General features: G+C 36.5%; 1 protein-coding gene across 1 annotated transcript; it reads left to right on the top strand.

The window, feature by feature from the left end:
• The first annotated feature begins 3,582 nt into the window (after positions 1-3,582).
• LOC107681887 (ras-like protein family member 10B) lies at positions 3,583-18,192 on the top strand. The gene is made up of 4 exons (XM_016478255.1): positions 3,583-3,756; positions 4,662-5,040; positions 10,585-10,709; positions 17,336-18,192. Exons 2-4 carry the CDS (start codon positions 4,753-4,755, stop codon positions 17,604-17,606), a joined length of 684 nt encoding a protein of 227 aa, XP_016333741.1. The 5' UTR covers positions 3,583-3,756; positions 4,662-4,752; the 3' UTR covers positions 17,607-18,192.

Here is an 18,192-nt window from a genome sequence, read left to right as displayed (position 1 = left end):
AGGTGTGGCATATCAAGATGCTGATTAGACAGCATGATTATTGCACAGGTGTGCCTTAGGCTGGCCACAATAAAAGGCCACTCTAAAATGTGCAGTTTTATCACACAGCACAATGCCACAGATGTCGCAAGTTTTGAGGGAGCGTGCAATTGGCATGCTGACTGTAGGAATGTCCACCAGGGCTGTTGCCCGTGAATTGAATGTTCTTTTTGCTACCATAAGCCGTCTCCAAAGGCGTTTCAGAGAATTTGGCAGTACATCCAACCGGCCTCACAACCGCAGACCACGTGTAACCACACCAGCCCAGGACCTCCACATCCAGCATCTTCACCTCCAAGATCGTCTGAGACCAGTCACCCGGACAGCTGCTGCAACAATCGGTTTGCATAACCAAAAATTTTCTGCACAAACTGTCAGAAACCATCTCAGGGAAGCTCATCTGCATGCTCGTCGTCCTCATTGGGGTCTCGACCTGACTGCAGTTCGTCGTCGTAACCGACTTGAGTGGGCAAATGCTCACATTCGATGGCGTCTGGCACTTTGGATAGTTATATATATATATATATATATATATATATATATATATATATAAATAAACATATATAAACTTCCATATATAAACTTCAAATATATATACATATATATATATAAACATATATAAACTTCCAAGGGCACCACAAAATGGCTTAAAATTATTTTAAAAATTTGAAAGAAAGAAAAAAAAGCTTAAAACAAACACAGAGACCAAATCTAACTATAAACTGTTGTCATTCTTATTTTCATTTGTTTCCCTCCGGAACTGTCATTTTTATTCAAGAAGCAGGGTTCCATATAGTCATGAACAAAACTGGAGTTTTAAAACTGTGATTTACAATCACAATAAATACTAAAAATAATAAATACCAAAATAAATATTACTGAAAAAGTAATGGAAATGTCTGTAATAAATATGAATTTGCTCATTGTAAGTGAAAACTTAAGTGGTGCCTTTGAATATTGTCTTGGACAATTCAGAGCCAAAACGACTGAGAAACACTTGTTGTTTTTATGTATGTATGTACTGTATGTATTTATTTTTTTATTCCACTCTAAAAAACAATGCTGGGTTGTTGGGTCAAATGTGGACTAACCCAACTTTTGGGTTAAAATTTTAATAGAAAATTAGTTAGTAGTTATTCCATATTTGACCCAAAGTTGGGTGGAAACAATCCAGCATTTTTTTGTGACTTTTTTCTGTATATTATATCGTTACACCTAAAGTTGCCAACCCATTTAACTTACGAGTGAATCGCTGAATATTTCACTCAAACAGAGAAACCAGAAACCATAATCATGTAGTGTAAACACTAAATTGGCCATGTTGGCATTGTCATGCTGCTCATGGCCTCATGGGATAGTTTAGTGTGTTTCAGAATTTCAGCAGAAGTAGCTTATCTTGATATTTTTCACCTACTGAGTAGGTTACTGTGAAGTTGAACTTTTCATTTTACCACTTAAATGATTATCACTTTTTGCATATACAGTAGAGAAATCGGCATATTTGGAGGCTGGGACTGATTGAAAATCTCTCAACCAATTCATTCAGAGACACTGATTCGTTCAGAAATAAAACACCTGTGTCTATATAACTTGCTCAGTATTAAGGTATTGTGTGTCTGTTGTGGCTTCAGTCAAATCGGAGTTCTGTTCTTTTTAAAACCTAACTAAATGTAATTGCAACCTGTATTTACAGTTTTTTTCATGGCTTGTACAAATGCAAGAAAAGTTCTTTATTTTGAGGTGTTTGGAACGTATTCTAAAAGGGGAAATGACATCAGATAATGGAAGTCATTAACTGAATAAATGGGATTAATTATTAGCCATAATAACCCTGCTCACTTTAAACAGCACTGAGCTGAAGTCCTGTCGCACCTGGATACATACAGCCACTGATTGTATGAGTGACGTGAAGCGAACAGGTAACAGCCACGTGGTTACTTAGCAACAGAAGACAAGATTAGGTTGCTAAGAGACAGCCGCGGTACTCGGAGACTGTTGATACAGAGTGTTTTCATTTTCAGATAGTAATGACAATGGGCAATCATGACAGAGTCACATAAACAGAAGCCGTTGAGAGGGGGGATGATCATTTCTGTGAAACGGGTATCCATCGATTTTAAGATAATAAGTGGCATCTCCACGTGCTGGTATTTACTCCCCGGTATTTACCGTTCCTGAAGCGCAGCGTGTTCAGGCAAGGAGACGAATAATGCTGCTGACAACTATGGCAAGCCGTTTGAACATTTATTCTTTACTAGTAGTTTAACACCGGTAAGATACAAGTACAACACACACACACATTAATTTCTGGCTTGATAGATGTCACTAAATGTCATCTCTTGTTAATGTTATTAATCTAGACTTTTTATCTGAACATCAAAAATTCCTTCTGAAAAGTTTTATGAATAATATTTAATGGCCTTAATTATTATAACTGTGACTGTTCCACCCTTTCCAATAAAGATTTATTCGGATTTTATTTGGATTTTACAAGATTATTTTTAAAATACAGTATCCTGAAAAAGGGACATTTCTTTTTTGCTGAGTTTATAAATTGTATTAAACTTTTTTTATGCTACATGTAATCGTGGATTTAGCTGCATTTAGATTTGTGCAGTAAAGTAAAATATTGTTTTTACTTTGAGTTAAAAGTTAAATTAAGACCCTAAGGATATAAGATGACCCCCACAGAATTGGCCCTTCAGAAGGCCTCCAGTGAAATGTCGATGCTCAAATTTAAGAATTATTGTAATTCATGAATTGATGATGTTCATTATAATTAAATTGATTAATAATTATATGAATTAGATGTATGTTGCAAACATGATCTTTACTCATCATAACCAGTTGGCTTTAACATGTACTCATTATTCATAACTTATAGGCCATTAAATGGAATTTATCAGTCATTTTATAGTCTATCGCTAATATATACTGCTTCAATTAAAGTCCTGTAGAATCCCATAGTATAATATGCATCTTTAAAATCTTATGAAAGACATAATGCTGCTGACAATTATAGCAAGCAGCAGTTAGGAGACAAAATGACCTTTAATCATCCAGACTGGCACAGATAAACCAGCAGTGGTTTACTTCAGCCATCAGCTAGGCAGTGTGTGAGGGAATATATCATTTCTGATGTCAGTGCACTCCAAAGAGAAAGGAAAACTTGAAATCGCATCATATGACCCCTTTAATTAACCATTATGTTTTCATGGATTACTCTATAGATTTTTTCTAATTTGTTCCAATTGAAGACAAATACATAATAACTGTAACTTATGCCATTAATCTTTCCGTTTGTAGTTTTATCAATTTTTTCTCATACTTAATTTACATGTAAAAGATAACCAACGTAAAAGTTTTAGTAACGCAGACATCTATTTTAAGGAATAAATGTCAACAAGGCTTGCCATAGACAAAGCAGAGCTCTTAGCTTTTTTCAAATTCAGTTAACCTGTGGCTGTAACGCTGACCCGCCTCGGCGCGGTCCACCACTCTGATTTTACGCGCAAGCGTTGATTTATCTCTCTGTAACGGCGCGTGCTGTGCGCGAGGTCTGCATTACGTGAAAGAGCAGGATATTCCTCCAGGACAGTTTGAGGGTTACTTCTGCACCTGAATGCGAGCAGAGAGTGAGAACTCGACGAGAAAGATCGCGCAGGTGTTCAGCAGCCCGAACCTCGCGAAGAATGCAACTTCTCACCTGCGCATAAGGTAAGTCACCGAAGTCGTTGCTGCTGTACGCGCGAATCTAAAAAGATTGATGGGAATGATAAACTGTCCTGCGTTTTGGATATGTATATATATATATATTTAATACGGGTGGGGCATTTGGAAAGGCATTTAGCGCTTATAAGTAAATGAACATGTTCGTGACACGTGCGTCTTTTTATAGGATGCAGAGAATACGTTACATTAGAATTGTGTCTATTATCATTGGTCTAATCACGCTATAGATTGAAACGGAGAAGGTTCATAGTAAACTATTGAATTAGCATCATTCATCCTGCCCCCTGCATTAGCTCTGTAAGAATAGCTCACACACATAAAGGTGCTGCTGCCTGTGTCCTTTGCCTATGTGTGGCGATTTCTTTTAATATATTTGCTCCATTTAAATCATCCTAACCTACTTTGAGTTCTATATATCATGGGAACATTGTGATATACCATGAAATTAAAAGACTATGATATATAAACAATAGCTACTCAGATTAATATAATGTACACATTTTGTCAAATATGTGTGCGCAGGTGGAATTAAATGATTTGCCAGAACTTTATTTTAGTTTTATTTTAATATAGTTGTTTTATTATAACCTTTCACAGTTATTGAACTGAACTGAACCCACACTGAACTGACTTGAGTTGAATAATGCTTGACACTATTGTAGACCTGTTTACAGCAGAACTAGGATTTGTCTTGTATTTGATGAATTTCGTATAACTGCTTCTGTTATTTACCAGTTTATTACTGTAAAGCTGCTTTGAAACAATCTCTATTTAAAGCACTATATAAAAAAGGTGACTGGACTTGATATAAAGAGATTATTTTCTTTATCCTCTTTTAGCGCTTGATTGGCATTTTCATCTCTCTTCTGTTCCACTTTTCTCTTTCTTAGAGGCTGCTGGCCTATGAATGGGACTGTGCTGTGGCCAACACTGCTTTCTGTGCTTCAGTCAGGACTATGTGCTGCCCATGTGCCACTCTGAATGCACTGGCCAGCTGTTTGCGAGAGCAGGGAGGGTGGGGCGGCCCACCGGGGGCGAGGCGGAAACAGGACAATGCCCCCTCTGTTCCGGATCGCGGTGTTGGGAGCTCAGGGGGTGGGCAAGACGGCCATTGTGCAGCGCTTTCTTCACGATGACTACAGTGAGGTGGTGGTGTCCAGTAAAACACGGCGGGTGCATATTTCTGCCGCAGTGCTCAATGGTCATGTTCATGACCTTCAGATCACAGATTATCCAGCCATCAGCAGCTTTCCTGTCAGCTCTCTGCAGGTACAGTAACTAGCATATCACAACACTGGACAGAGTCTCATAAGACCCTGTGTCAGGACAAAGTTTATCACATTTGAGGTACCCAAATGAACCCACCCATAGGGAAAGGGAATCGCTAATGAGATCTCCACAGTTGAAGTCTGAGAGAAAAAACCCTGAGAAAATGATCCTGTGTGTCTAGAGTTGCGGAAATCTGAAAAAAAAAAAAAACCTGTTCTGACCTAAAAAGTGACTAATTCGTTCTTTTGTTTTAATTAAGTTAAATCATGGCCATGGACTTGCATTTCCCCTGTATGTCATATGTGGGGCTCCGTACATTTTAGGGAAAACATCAGAAAAAAACGTGTGTGCAAAGATTGTCTACAGATCTGAAAATCAACTCCAAAATTTCATATCAGATTTTTTGAAAATCAAATAATCTGTACTATATATATATATATATATACAGGGTGCGATTTGTACGGGGGGATTTCTGGTCTATGTATCCCTGCCTCTGCTGAAATATTTTTCCTTTTTTTTTTTTAAATATCCTCCCACGTGATGCTACTCCACCAATCACCAACAGAGCATATAAAATACCAAAAATACAAATATTTTTTAAAACATCGCCAAGTAAAACACTGCAACATGACAATTACAAACCATTAAAAACAGAAACTGACTTTAACTGTAGCGCTCCTGCTTAATAGAGATTCATGATCCTGGTTCACGTGCTTCAATCCATGCAGGGCTTTTCAGAATGTCAGAGCTCGCAATTAATGTGTTTCAGAGTGACAGTGTGAGATTAATACAATGTTTTTGCTCAAAACTCAATCTATTGTAACTTAATGCAGATATTGTATATAATAAACTGCTGCATAAATGTATTATGAGACAGAACGCAGAAGTTTACCATCACTGTAAGGTGGGAATTATGATCACTCAATATTGATTGATAGATCTGCAGGGAACCGTCTTTCTTTGAGTCATTAAGAAATTACGTTTCTATTCTATCTGAAGAAATATGAGGCAAACAAGTGAATACATATTTCTCCAAATGTGTGCACTTTTGGACTAAAAGTTTGTATGTTGTGTAGTGAAGCACTGTGATAAAAAAATTGGAGTAAATGCGATTGAAGAGAGGATTCTTTCATGTACAGGTTTGTGTCTCGTTATTCTATTCAAAATATTAATAACTACTGGTTGATTTTGCATTTGTGGCAGAAATTAAAGGTCCCCTGAAATGCTTAGAAACACGTAGTGTTACTCTGTGTTGACGTCATTTTAACTGAAACAGGAAGACAGGGCGGGGCACATCAAGCAGCCCCACTCCTTTTTAAAATAGCCAATAGCGTTCGTTTATATCACAGCTTGGGCTTGAGCCGTTCAGAGCTGTTGAGCGCCTTAAAGCCGCATTTGACAGGGTATGCCAGCCACAATCTCATCCATATTGCTATAAAATATAGCATTCTGTGTAGAATTCAAATAGCTCCGATACATGTTGTGATCTGCGCCGACTCGCGCATGTGATCCGCTCCATGCTATCCTGTCTCTGGACCGGAGCAGAGTGTGTGTGCGGTGCGCGAATTTTGTCACTGTTTTGGAGCACACTGCCTTATAGATAACCTTAAGACTAACATATTGATACTAACACCCAAAAAACTTTAATTTTGATTTCATGGGGACTTTAAGAATTATTACTAAGTCATTGTAACCAATTATTATTATAAATAGTGGTTAAATATCAAAGCTATCTAATCTATCTAATACTTCAAAGCTCAAGATCAAATCAGCATATTTATTGTAAAAAATGTTACTGAATCAGCTGCAAAAGCTTCACTGTGGTTTCTGATTTATTTTCAAGGGGATTTTTTAAATAAAACACCCCCCTCCTCTTTTTTTCACAAATGTGTGTGTGTGTCAACAGTTGCATAATTTTTGTCTATTTTTAATGAACTTTAGGTGAAGAGACAATTTTGATAGTTATGTTTAGTTTTGTTGTAGTTTTGTTTTATTTTTGACCCTTAAGATTGCCTTATTGTTTGTAACCTGTCCAACCTTGGTAACTGTTGCTGACATATCTATTCAACAAGCTTTGTAATGTGAGTGTGTGAAAGTCACATGTGTTCGTATTCATTTACAGTATGTATTGATTCAGATAACAATAGTGGCAATAAAATCCACTCTACAAAAAGTATGTTGTAGAAACAGTTTTGCTCACACGTTTTTTTTATGAACTGTGATCTCTATCAAATGAGACTTCTTAATTTTTAGTTGACTATAATATGCGTATGCCTTGATTTTGATATGCAGCCTTGGATATTTTTATCATGTAAACGTTGAATTTTTTTTTAAGGCAGATAAACATGCATTGCAATGAAACACTTAATATAATGATATATAATATCCATGCAATTTTCCAAAATGTTCATTTTACAAAAAATTCAAAAACGTGGTTCATGCAAAATTATGCAAAAAGTCCTATGAGATATTTAGACTTAGCAACCGTGTCAGAGGGTGGAAGAACTTTTTGAAGGGCCAATTAAGCAGAATGTTTTCAGTGTTTTGATATGGGCTCTCTGAGTTTATGCTCACCGAGAGCTTTAGTATTGAAGAATGGTTTATAATGAACCAGTAGCTTGAGAGCACATGATTCTGTGATTTCAGACAGCTTGAAAGGATAAAAGAGCCACTTGAGCAGCGAGGCCTTTTGTCTCAGTTCATTTTTCTTTCTCAGTGGTGTCATAATGAATAAGTGCTTTAATTAGTGACAATGGGAAGAGAGGATTCTTTCATAACTTTACATTTATAATTCTATTCTCAACTGGAGTTTCCTGTCAGAGAGCTAGCGGTTAGCTTGGGCTATCATTAACCAAGTGATTTAGACAACTGTTTCTCTTGCTTCAAATTGCAAAAGCTAGCAGGATTCTAGAGAGCATTTGATTGGACAGAAAGTTTGATGAGAAGCTGAAGTACGATGTGACGTCAAAAAAATCGTTGAGCCGTTTTGGCAGAAGTGACGAACTGCAAGCTTTGAATGCTTATATCTTCTAAATGCGAATTTTGTCACTGTTTTGGAGCACACTGCCTTATAGATAACCTTAAGACTAACATATTGATACTAACACCCAAAAAACTTTAATTTTGATTTCATGGGGACTTTAAGAATTATTACTAAGTCATTGTAACCAATTATTATTATAAATAGTGGTTAAATATCAAAGCTATCTAATCTATCTAATACTTCAAAGCTCAAGATCAAATCAGCATATTTATTGTAAAAAATTTTACTGAATCAGCTGCAAAAGCTTCACTGTGGTTTCTGATTGATTTTCAAGGGGATTTTTTAAATAAAACACCCCCCTCCTCTTTTTTTCACAAATGTGTGTGTGTGTCAACAGTTGCATAATTTTTGTCTATTTTTAATGAACTTTAGGTGAAGAGACAATTTTGATAGTTATGTTTAGTTTTGTTGTAGTTTTGTTTTATTTTTGACCCTTAAGATTGCCTTATTGTTTGTAACCTGTCCTACCTTGGTAACTGTTGCTGACATATCTATTCAACAAGCTTTGTAATGTGAGTGTGTGAAAGTCACATGTGTTCGTATTAATTTACAGTATGTATTGATTCAGATAACAATAGTGGCAATAAAATCCACTCTACAAAAAGTATGTTGTAGAAACAGTTTTGCTCACACGTTTTTTTTATGAACTGTGATCTCTATCAAATGAGACTTCTTAATTTTTAGTTGACTATAATATGCGTATGCCTTGATTTTGATATGCAGCCTTGGATATTTTTATCATGTAAACGTTGAATTTTTTTTTAAGGCAGATAAACATGCATTGCAATGAAACACTTAATATAATGATATATAATATCCATGCAATTTTCCAAAATGTTCATTTTACAAAAAATTCAAAAACGTGGTTCATGCAAAATTATGCAAAAAGTCCTATGAGATATTTAGACTTAGCAACCGTGTCAGAGGGTGGAAGAACTTTTTGAAGGGCCAATTAAGCAGAATGTTTTCAGTGTTTTGATATGGGCTCTCTGAGTTTATGCTCACCGAGAGCTTTAGTATTGAAGAATGGTTTATAATGAACCAGTAGCTTGAGAGCACATGATTCTGTGATTTCAGACAGCTTGAAAGGATAAAAGAGCCACTTGAGCAGCGAGGCCTTTTGTCTCAGTTCATTTTTCTTTCTCAGTGGTGTCATAATGAATAAGTGCTTTAATTAGTGACAATGGGAAGAGAGGATTCTTTCATAACTTTACATTTATAATTCTATTCTCAACTGGAGTTTCCTGTCAGAGAGCTAGCGGTTAGCTTGGGCTATCATTAACCAAGTGATTTAGACAACTGTTTCTCTTGCTTCAAATTGCAAAAGCTAGCATTTCTCCTCAAATCATGTCCATTTTAACCACAGTAACAGATATGATCTGAAAAAGCACCTTCTACTAAAACATATCATTTGTTTGCAAATTGCTGAATGTGCCTCCAGCATGCCCTCTATCTGTCTTCACATGGGCGATATACACAAAGAAGTATAGGGTGCTCATTCTCTTTCCTGTTTTTGCATGTATTACCTGTTTTACACTCCCATCTCCTCGAGTTATAACTTATTCCCCAAACCAAATCAGCTGTAAACTAGCACATATTAATCAGATCAGGTACAGAGATTCTGAATGAATAATCTGATCATGAGTAATATGAATCTCATAATGTTATGAATGTTTAGTGTTATTAGCTGAACGCTTGTATTAACCCTGTAAAGCCTATTCTATTTATTTTTTGAATGGAACCATTTATTTGAGCTTTAGACACCATATTTTTAAGAGAAAATTTATTTGAATATGTTGTTGGGTATCATATCTGATATATCAGGCTTTTATGTCTCATATAGCATGATATAGGAGCATATGGAACTCATACTTGAGGAAAAAACCCTCAGTTTTATTCAGAGGCCCAAACTGAGCAGAAATACGCAATTTAGTGCAGTTGCTGATATCTATATGAAATTCTGATAGCTTGTAATGTAAAACAATGAGAAATTTAGTGCATTTAGTAAACAGAACATTATAGCAAACTGCTTACATAAAATACATATAAATATCAGTTGTCAATAATATGTCTTAGTAGGATATTTAAATGCTTTATTATCAAAGCTCTGTAATTTTTATTAAAACATATAATGCTATATATATATATATATATATATATGTACAATATGTATGGATAGATGGAATATCAAGTAGCTTCAGTTGATTTAGTCCAGTAAGTGTTCATCTTGAAATATTACCAAGATACATTAACAACAACCTGAAGGGTGATGTTTTTACAATTATACTAAAAGGTCTTTTAAAAAATATAAATTATCAATCAGACGACAGAAGGCATGTAATACATTGTGTACAATAGTTTTTTTTTTCAGCAAAGCTTTGATCATGTTGATAGAGGACTTAGACATTTGTGTATGAAATATGATACAGTAGACTAAGGTTAACTGAACTTTGTATTTGTTTCTCATGATCAGGATCTTGTGTTGCTCTGTGTCTGTGCAGGAATGGTCAGATGTTTGCTGTCGAGGCATTCGGAGCGCTCATGTCTACATCCTGGTTTATGACATCTGCTGTTTTGACAGCTTTGAGTATGTCAAGACCATGCGGCAGCAGATCTTAGAGACCAGGTACGTGATGGGAATATAAGTCTCTTTTTATTCCTTCACACCTTTACATCTTTGCACCCTTCTCTCTTCCTTTTGTGCTTTTTCTGCTTACACCTTCTCTCTGTTTTGTCTATTGCCTGTTTTTTTCTGTGCTGCTTTATATACATCATGTTCCCCAACCCTTCTTTTCTTTTTCTTCAATGTTTGATGGCTGCTGTAATTACACTCAAAAGGCGAGACCCTTCTGTAATCATGGGCTGCCAGCACACTGGGTCATTTCTTCATCATTTGGATCCAAATCAGCAGAAATGCCTTCCATTCTCCTCTGCTGATTGCAAAGGGCATGTAATGTCATCATCAAAAGCCAATTCAAAAGCCTCAGAGACTTTTTGCTTTGTATCTGAGCAGGTTTGATGATGATGATGATGCCTATTTGTGACTGTTTTGGCTGCATACTAATGAGTATTTGATGTCTGTTTGATATCATTCACTGATTGACTTGATATCCATATGTCAACACTTTTGGCAAGGTGCTGCTTGAATTCATTGTCACATTATTGTGTGAACAAACACCTTTTTTTCTTGCTCTGATTAAATAATTTGGTGTTTTATAGTTAATATCATACATATCTGAGTATCTCTTTCACTTGACATGTGAGACTAATTTGTTACAGAGTGTCTTGTACCATCCAAGACCAAATAGTGTGTTTGTAGAAGTAAAATTAACTAATAAATTAGCTACAATGCAAGAAACAATCTTCATAATCAGTTAAAATATAAAAACATCATTAAAACAAGATAAATGTAGTTTGTATAATAATACAATGTTTATATCGTAACAAAATGTAAACTGGATTATTGCATAGCTCTATATATAAAGTGAGATATGTATTACATTAAACTTTACCCACATTCAGCACATTCACATAAAGTGATATAGCAAATGTTAACTGCCTGATTTTTTTATTTCATCACAAAATGCCGCCCAGCTCTTTATATAAAGTTGGATATACTGTATAAGTACATCTAACTTTATCAATAGATAAATAGATAAAATAAGACAATATATAGGTATAGATAAGACCATACGTACTGTTCAGCATATCTCAACTGCTTGATTGCTTGTATCATTGCAAAATGTAAAATAAATTATCGCCAAGCTCTAATCTGCTAAATGTGGCTGTAAGGCATGAAGATATTAAGATATTATATGTGTATTGTGAAAAGCGCTATACAAATAAATTTGACTTAATAATAATATAATATAATATAGTAATGTATTAACAAAAAATTATTTTGAGGTGTATAAATTTGAGTTGCTAAAGAGAGAGCAAATTAGTTTGCAGCAGGAGGATAGGATCCAAGATGCCCTATGTATCAGAGTAATACACACAGAGACAGTGATGCTTCATCATTTAAATTCAGCTCAGTCGCTGATTGGTTTAAACGGTCAGTGTGGGCGTTCATGGTGAGCCTGTCACTCAGAGGCAGATTTATCGTAATCAATGGCGTCAGCTGTCATGCTTTGCTTGCGTCAAGGGCAAGGCCTGAGCGGTGAGGCAGGCAGTTCCGCTAACAAACATTCATGTTTTATTGATCCAGGCAGAGCACAATTAAGTCACCTTGGCCCGACACTGCCTCACAGACTCTACCACACAATAGGAAGAGGATGAGCTGGTTCGATTCACTGATCTGATCTGCTAATACCCAACAGAAGTGAGAGCGCTGGCTGTCAATCGTTCCTGTGATAAGACAGACCCTGTTAGAGTGAGGAATTAAAAGAAAGGCAGATAATTAATCTTTGGTGAAACAATAGCCATTGTCCTTATCTCAGATGAAGTTTTGTATTGAGCCCTGTTAACGTTCTTAGTGTCCATGTACAGTAGCTGTCCAAAATGTACAGTAACTGGCAGCATTTTAAGGCATCATAGGCTTGTTATACTGACCCTTCAAGGCTGTTTTAAAAGCTGGGCAGCAACTTTATGCTGTCTTCTTAAATGACCATCTTTTCAATATATATATATTTTACACAATTTTTTATATTTGTTGTGTCTGTTTTGTTGCTTCTCTCTTAAAATTACACATATAGCCATTCAATTCTGTGCCAACCAACCCCACAACCTGCACAGCATATGTTTATCAACAGCTTTATAATTGCACAGCATAGCTTAATGGATAGGAAATATTTAGGAATTTAGGAAATATTTTATGACATTTAAGTGAGGTTTTTTTTTCCAGAAAATTTAAAATTGCATTTGTACCTACTGAAAACTGTGTTTGTTCCACCTTTAGATATCCAACGAAGAATGAAAATTGTGCTAAAGTGTCTCATGTACTTTCATCTTTTTTGTCCAATACTATGTTTTGTCCAATACTGAAAAGTATAGATAATAGTAATTAAAAATTGTCTATTTTACCCATGTTTTAGCTACCTGTATTGCACATTTATATTGTGCTATACACTCACCGGCCACTTTATTAGGTACACCTTGCTAGTACCGGGTTGGACGGCATTTTGCCTTCAGAACCTCAGAACATTCCTCAGATATTTTGGCCCATACTGACATGATAGCATCATGCAGTTGCTGCAGGTTTGTCAGCTGCACATCCATGATGCGAATCTCCCGTTCCACCACATCCCAAAGGTGCTCTATTGGATTGAGATCTGGTGAGATCTAGGCCGTTTCTCAATTCCAAGAATGCAAAGAATGGACTTGTGCTCTCATGGAGACCGGTCTTGCCAGGCTACCTTGAAAGAATAAACTTGTAAGGAAATGAGAACACTGAACGCATCTTTGTGAGAATGTGCTGTGATCTTGTTGCTCAACTGACCATCCCAGAATGTTATAAGGAGCAATACACAATAAATAACACATAACATCACAAACTAATGTCATATTAAAACATTTATTTCAGATTATTATAGACAATACTTTCATATTATTAATTTTATTATTTTTATTTGACCACATGTATTTGCAAAAATGATTAGGCTTAGGCATATTTAATGTCAGCTATATTTTGTCAATGTTAAAAAATATACCAATACAAAGTATGACAGGCTTTTTTCCAGGTCTTTATCACTTTATTAAAATAATGCAAAACAAAATGCATTAAAATAATGCAAAACAAAATGACAATGTTTACCTTCATGAGCCGTCGTGTATATTCGTCCATATTCGATGTATCCTTGATATCAAGAACACATCCAGGCATTCACAAGCGTCCTCTGTACTTGCGTTCTTGAGTATTGGAATTGAACTTCAACGGTTAATGATGATGTAGAGCGAGAACACAAGGACGCAAGATCGCTTAAGAACACATATTGTGAAATGGCCCTAGTTTGAGATGATTTGAGTTTTGTGACATGGTGTGTTATCCTGCTGAAAGTAGCAATCACAAGATGGGAACACTGTGGTCATAAAGGGATGGACATGGTCAGTAACAATACTCAGGAGCTCAAAGTGTTCCAAGAAAATAACCTCCACACCATTACACCTCCACCACCAGCCTGAACCGTACAAGACAGGATGGATCCATGCTGTCATGTTGTTTACTCCAAATTCTGACCATACCATCCGAATGTTGCAGCAGAAATTTAGACTCATAAGACCAGGCAACCTTTTTCCAATCATTTATTGTCCGATTTTGGTGAGCCTGCCCTGTGCAAATTGTAGTCTCAGTTTCCTGTTCTTAGCTGACAGGAGTGGCACCCAGTTTGGTCTTCTGCTGCTGTAGCCCATCTGCTTCAAGGTTCAACTTGTGTGATCTCGGTTGTAAGAAGTGGTTATTTGAATTACTGTTGGCTTTCTATCAGCTTGAACCAGTCTGGCCATTCTCCTCTGACCTCTGGCATCAACAAGGCATTTTCGCCCACAGAACTGCCGCTCACTGGACATTTTCTCTTTTTCTGACCATTCTCTATAAACCCTTGAGATGGTTGTGTGTGAAAATTCCAGCCGATCAACGGTTTCTAAATACTCACACCAGCCCACCTGGCAACAACCAATGTAAAGTTCAATGTAACTTAAATCACCTTCCTTCCCCATTAAGATGCTCTGGTTGAACTTCAGCAGATTGTCTTGATCATGTCTAAATACACTGAGCTGCTGCCATGTGGTTGGCGGATTAGACACGTGTGTTAACGAGCAGTTGAACAGGGGTACATAATAAAGTGGCCAGTGAGTGTAGAGAGTAAGAGATGGTAAGAAGTTAACAGCAGCTTCTCTGATTGGTGTTTTTTTGGAGCTTCACTGGAGATGTGTTATTTGGTGCTTGGGGTTCCGTTAAGGTTCGGCTGTAGACAGGCGGTTTTGGAACATACCCTCTGAGTTTGTAAGTCCCCAATGGCAGTTAATGTTATAGTCCTTGCCTTTCAGTCAGATCATGTCAAAGAAGCACATCACATGTCAGATTTAGAAGATGAATTGATCTACGTGGCACAGCAACCCAAACTGTCAGTCAAACCGGCGAGATATTAATGACTAAATGAATTAATTAGATTGAGTTAGTGAATGAATGAAGAATAAATGCTGTAATAAATGAATTCTGTTGAAGAGGGACTCTGCTGTGTCAGAGATCTGAGAGCAGAGCTGTCTGTCACAGACAATGATTGACTGATGGACAATGCTGGTGGTTCCTGTCAATTAAAGACCCAGAGACAACCGGTGACTGACAGCACGGGGTCTAGAGAGGTTTGGGGCTAATTGTGTTTATGATCCCATCTTCTTATCAGTACATGGGCATACATCAGACATGTTTTCTGAGGTTAGTTTTGAATGACAGTTTTGTTGTGAATTCACATATTTGGACACCAAGAACTGTAGTTGTTCATTTGCAGTATCTTCCACAGAAGAGGTCTATTTTTAGCTTTCCTGCCCAGTTTATATCAGTCCGGTGCAGCTCTGTGGAAAGCCTCTGTGAAGTGGAACAATTGGAAATCTATTTGTCTTTTTTCAGAGCTGTCAGAGGCAGCTTGTCAGCTTAACATCGTGATGTCTGTCAGCCATCGGCGATGGACGATGGCATCGTCTATCGGCCCAACCCTAGTTTGTACTGTAGTGTTAGTTAAAATATCTTCTTTTATACACATAAAGGTTTGGAATGACATGTGTGAACAGACAGAATTTTCTGTGCATTTCCTTTTTCATTAACTCAGATCCCAAGATGCTGTTCCCATCAAATTATTATGTGTATTATGCACAGAAAGAAGCACGATAATACATGCCTGGGATGACTGTATTTCAGTTTCATCTGTGTTTATTGTATCTGTCTCTATATAAATAAAACATTAAATAAATAAATACACAGAAAAATGCATAGATATCTGAAATAGAGCACAAAGGGCTCTGGGTGTGATGAAATGATTTCTGCACCTTCAGTCAGCTGAAGATTAATGTAGACTTCCATGAGAAGTCATGATTAGATGGATGCAAAGAGAGCTTCAGACAACACTAAACCTTTCAGAAAGACCATTTATAGAGTTTGTTGGATTTGACGCAGACTGCATTAATTGTATCAGTCTGATGAAATTGCAGCCCAAATTGATCCTCTTGATGAAGAAATTTCACTTCATCAGATGTTTTATAGACACAAAGACATATGATCACAGCAGGAGCTTTCTTAAAATATGCTATGTTAAATACCCATTTGAGGTTATTAGAGCCACATTTTATAAGCTGGAAAAACATATATTGTGGTAAAATCTTGGCCAAAATGACAAACCCTTAAATTGTTGCCTTTTTCAAACGAAATTTCTGTTTTTTTGATGTCTGTTGTTACTGACTGCTGCAAGAGTCATGAGGCACCATGTCTGACATATTTTCCATGTGTGTTTTAATGTGGGTGTATTAAATTAAAAAAGTAAAAAAAAAATTAAATTTAAAATTTGTTATTAATGGCCGATTCATAGCTGAAATTAAAATGTAATACCATTTTGTCTAAATAAAATTTTAACTAATAAAAACTAAAGTAAAATCAATGGTTTTCAGTCATTTTAAAAATCACATTATAATAGACCATATGAAAATGAATATTAATTTTGATATTTGCTAAAGATTAAGCAGTGCAATAAAATGACTAGTGTTTTTAAAGATTAACTTTAAGTTTTAGATGACTGCAATGATAAACTAAAGATGAATGTAAAAAGACGGAATGAGCTATGGCTCTTTTTCAATCTACCAGAATCACAGAAATACGTAAGGATGACCCAACATATGAATGTTGAATTCACTTTTAAATGGATAGTTCTACAAAAAATGAAAATTCTGTCATCATTTACTCTCCCTCATGTCGTTCCAAACCTGTATGAATTTCTTTATTCTGTAGAAAATAAAAGAAGATATTTTAAGAAATATTTTTTCATAAAATAGTAGTCAATGGTCACCAAAAGTGTTTGGTTACCAACATTTTTCAAAACATCTTCTTTTATGTTCCACAGGAGAGAGAAAATCATACAGGTTTGAAACAACATGACAGTGAGTAAATGATGACTTTCATATTTTTTAATTGGCATTTCGGTTCCATTAACATCCATGGAACTTACTGCATGGTTTTTCTGTGGTGTCTGTGGAATGTAATTAGAATTTATCTTTATATGTAGAATTGTTTTTGCTTTCTGTATTTACAGTGTGTGTATCTTTCCACAGGGTCATGGGCTCTGGAGAGACGCCCATTCTGATTGTCGGCAACAAACGTGATCTGCAGCGAGGTCGCGTCATACCCCGACACAGTGTTTCTGACTTAGTCCGAAAGAGCTGGAAGTGTGGATATGTAGAGTGCTCTGCCAAGTTCAACTGGCACATTTTATTGTTGTTTGGAGAGGCTCTCCGCAGCTTGGGTTGTGCCCGCTGCAAGCACGTCCATGCCACCATCCGTTTCCAGCGTGCACTCAGGAGAGAGCGATGCGTCCTAATGTGAGGTTGCCGTTTCTCTTCTACAGAGCCCATTCAAAAGCGGTTTATGACTATGGACACTCCGTTATTGTGTGGGCAGCTGGAAGAGCTGTGATAACCCTCATGCCAAGGAACTTAACATTTGGGATTCTAAATATGGACAGACAGATGTGGTCTTAAAACGGGAAGTCCCTGTTGCTTCATTACTTAAGCCTTCAAACTGATGTCTCCGCTTTCGGCCTGGAAGAACACAACCAACATTTCTGCCTCTTATCTTAGAAATCCAAACTGCCAGAAAGGCTGGTGGAAGGCAACAAAAATCAGCTTTAATATTACATTTGCACATACACTTGCTTACGTTCAGGCCAGGACAGCACATAGACGCTCCTCTTTGCTTATGAGCTTAAGGATCTTCTTAAACGCCACACAACATATGTTCTACGGATACTTCTGTGTTTTTAAAGGGATGGTTCACTGAAAAATGGCTTAATTTACTTGCTTCTGTGTTGTTTCAAATCTGTCATTTGTGGAAAACAAAAAGAGAAATTTTAACAATGTGCTTGTCGCTCTTTTCCTTGTTGTGACACGATGGGGTGCTTTCAAGCTTCAAA

Source organism: Sinocyclocheilus anshuiensis, unplaced genomic scaffold, assembly GCF_001515605.1.
Source record: "Sinocyclocheilus anshuiensis isolate Anshui unplaced genomic scaffold, SAMN03320099.WGS_v1.1 scaffold2571, whole genome shotgun sequence".
In the NCBI taxonomy this organism is placed as follows: domain Eukaryota; kingdom Metazoa; phylum Chordata; class Actinopteri; order Cypriniformes; family Cyprinidae; genus Sinocyclocheilus; species Sinocyclocheilus anshuiensis.
This window is presented reverse-complemented; position numbering and strand designations above follow the sequence as displayed.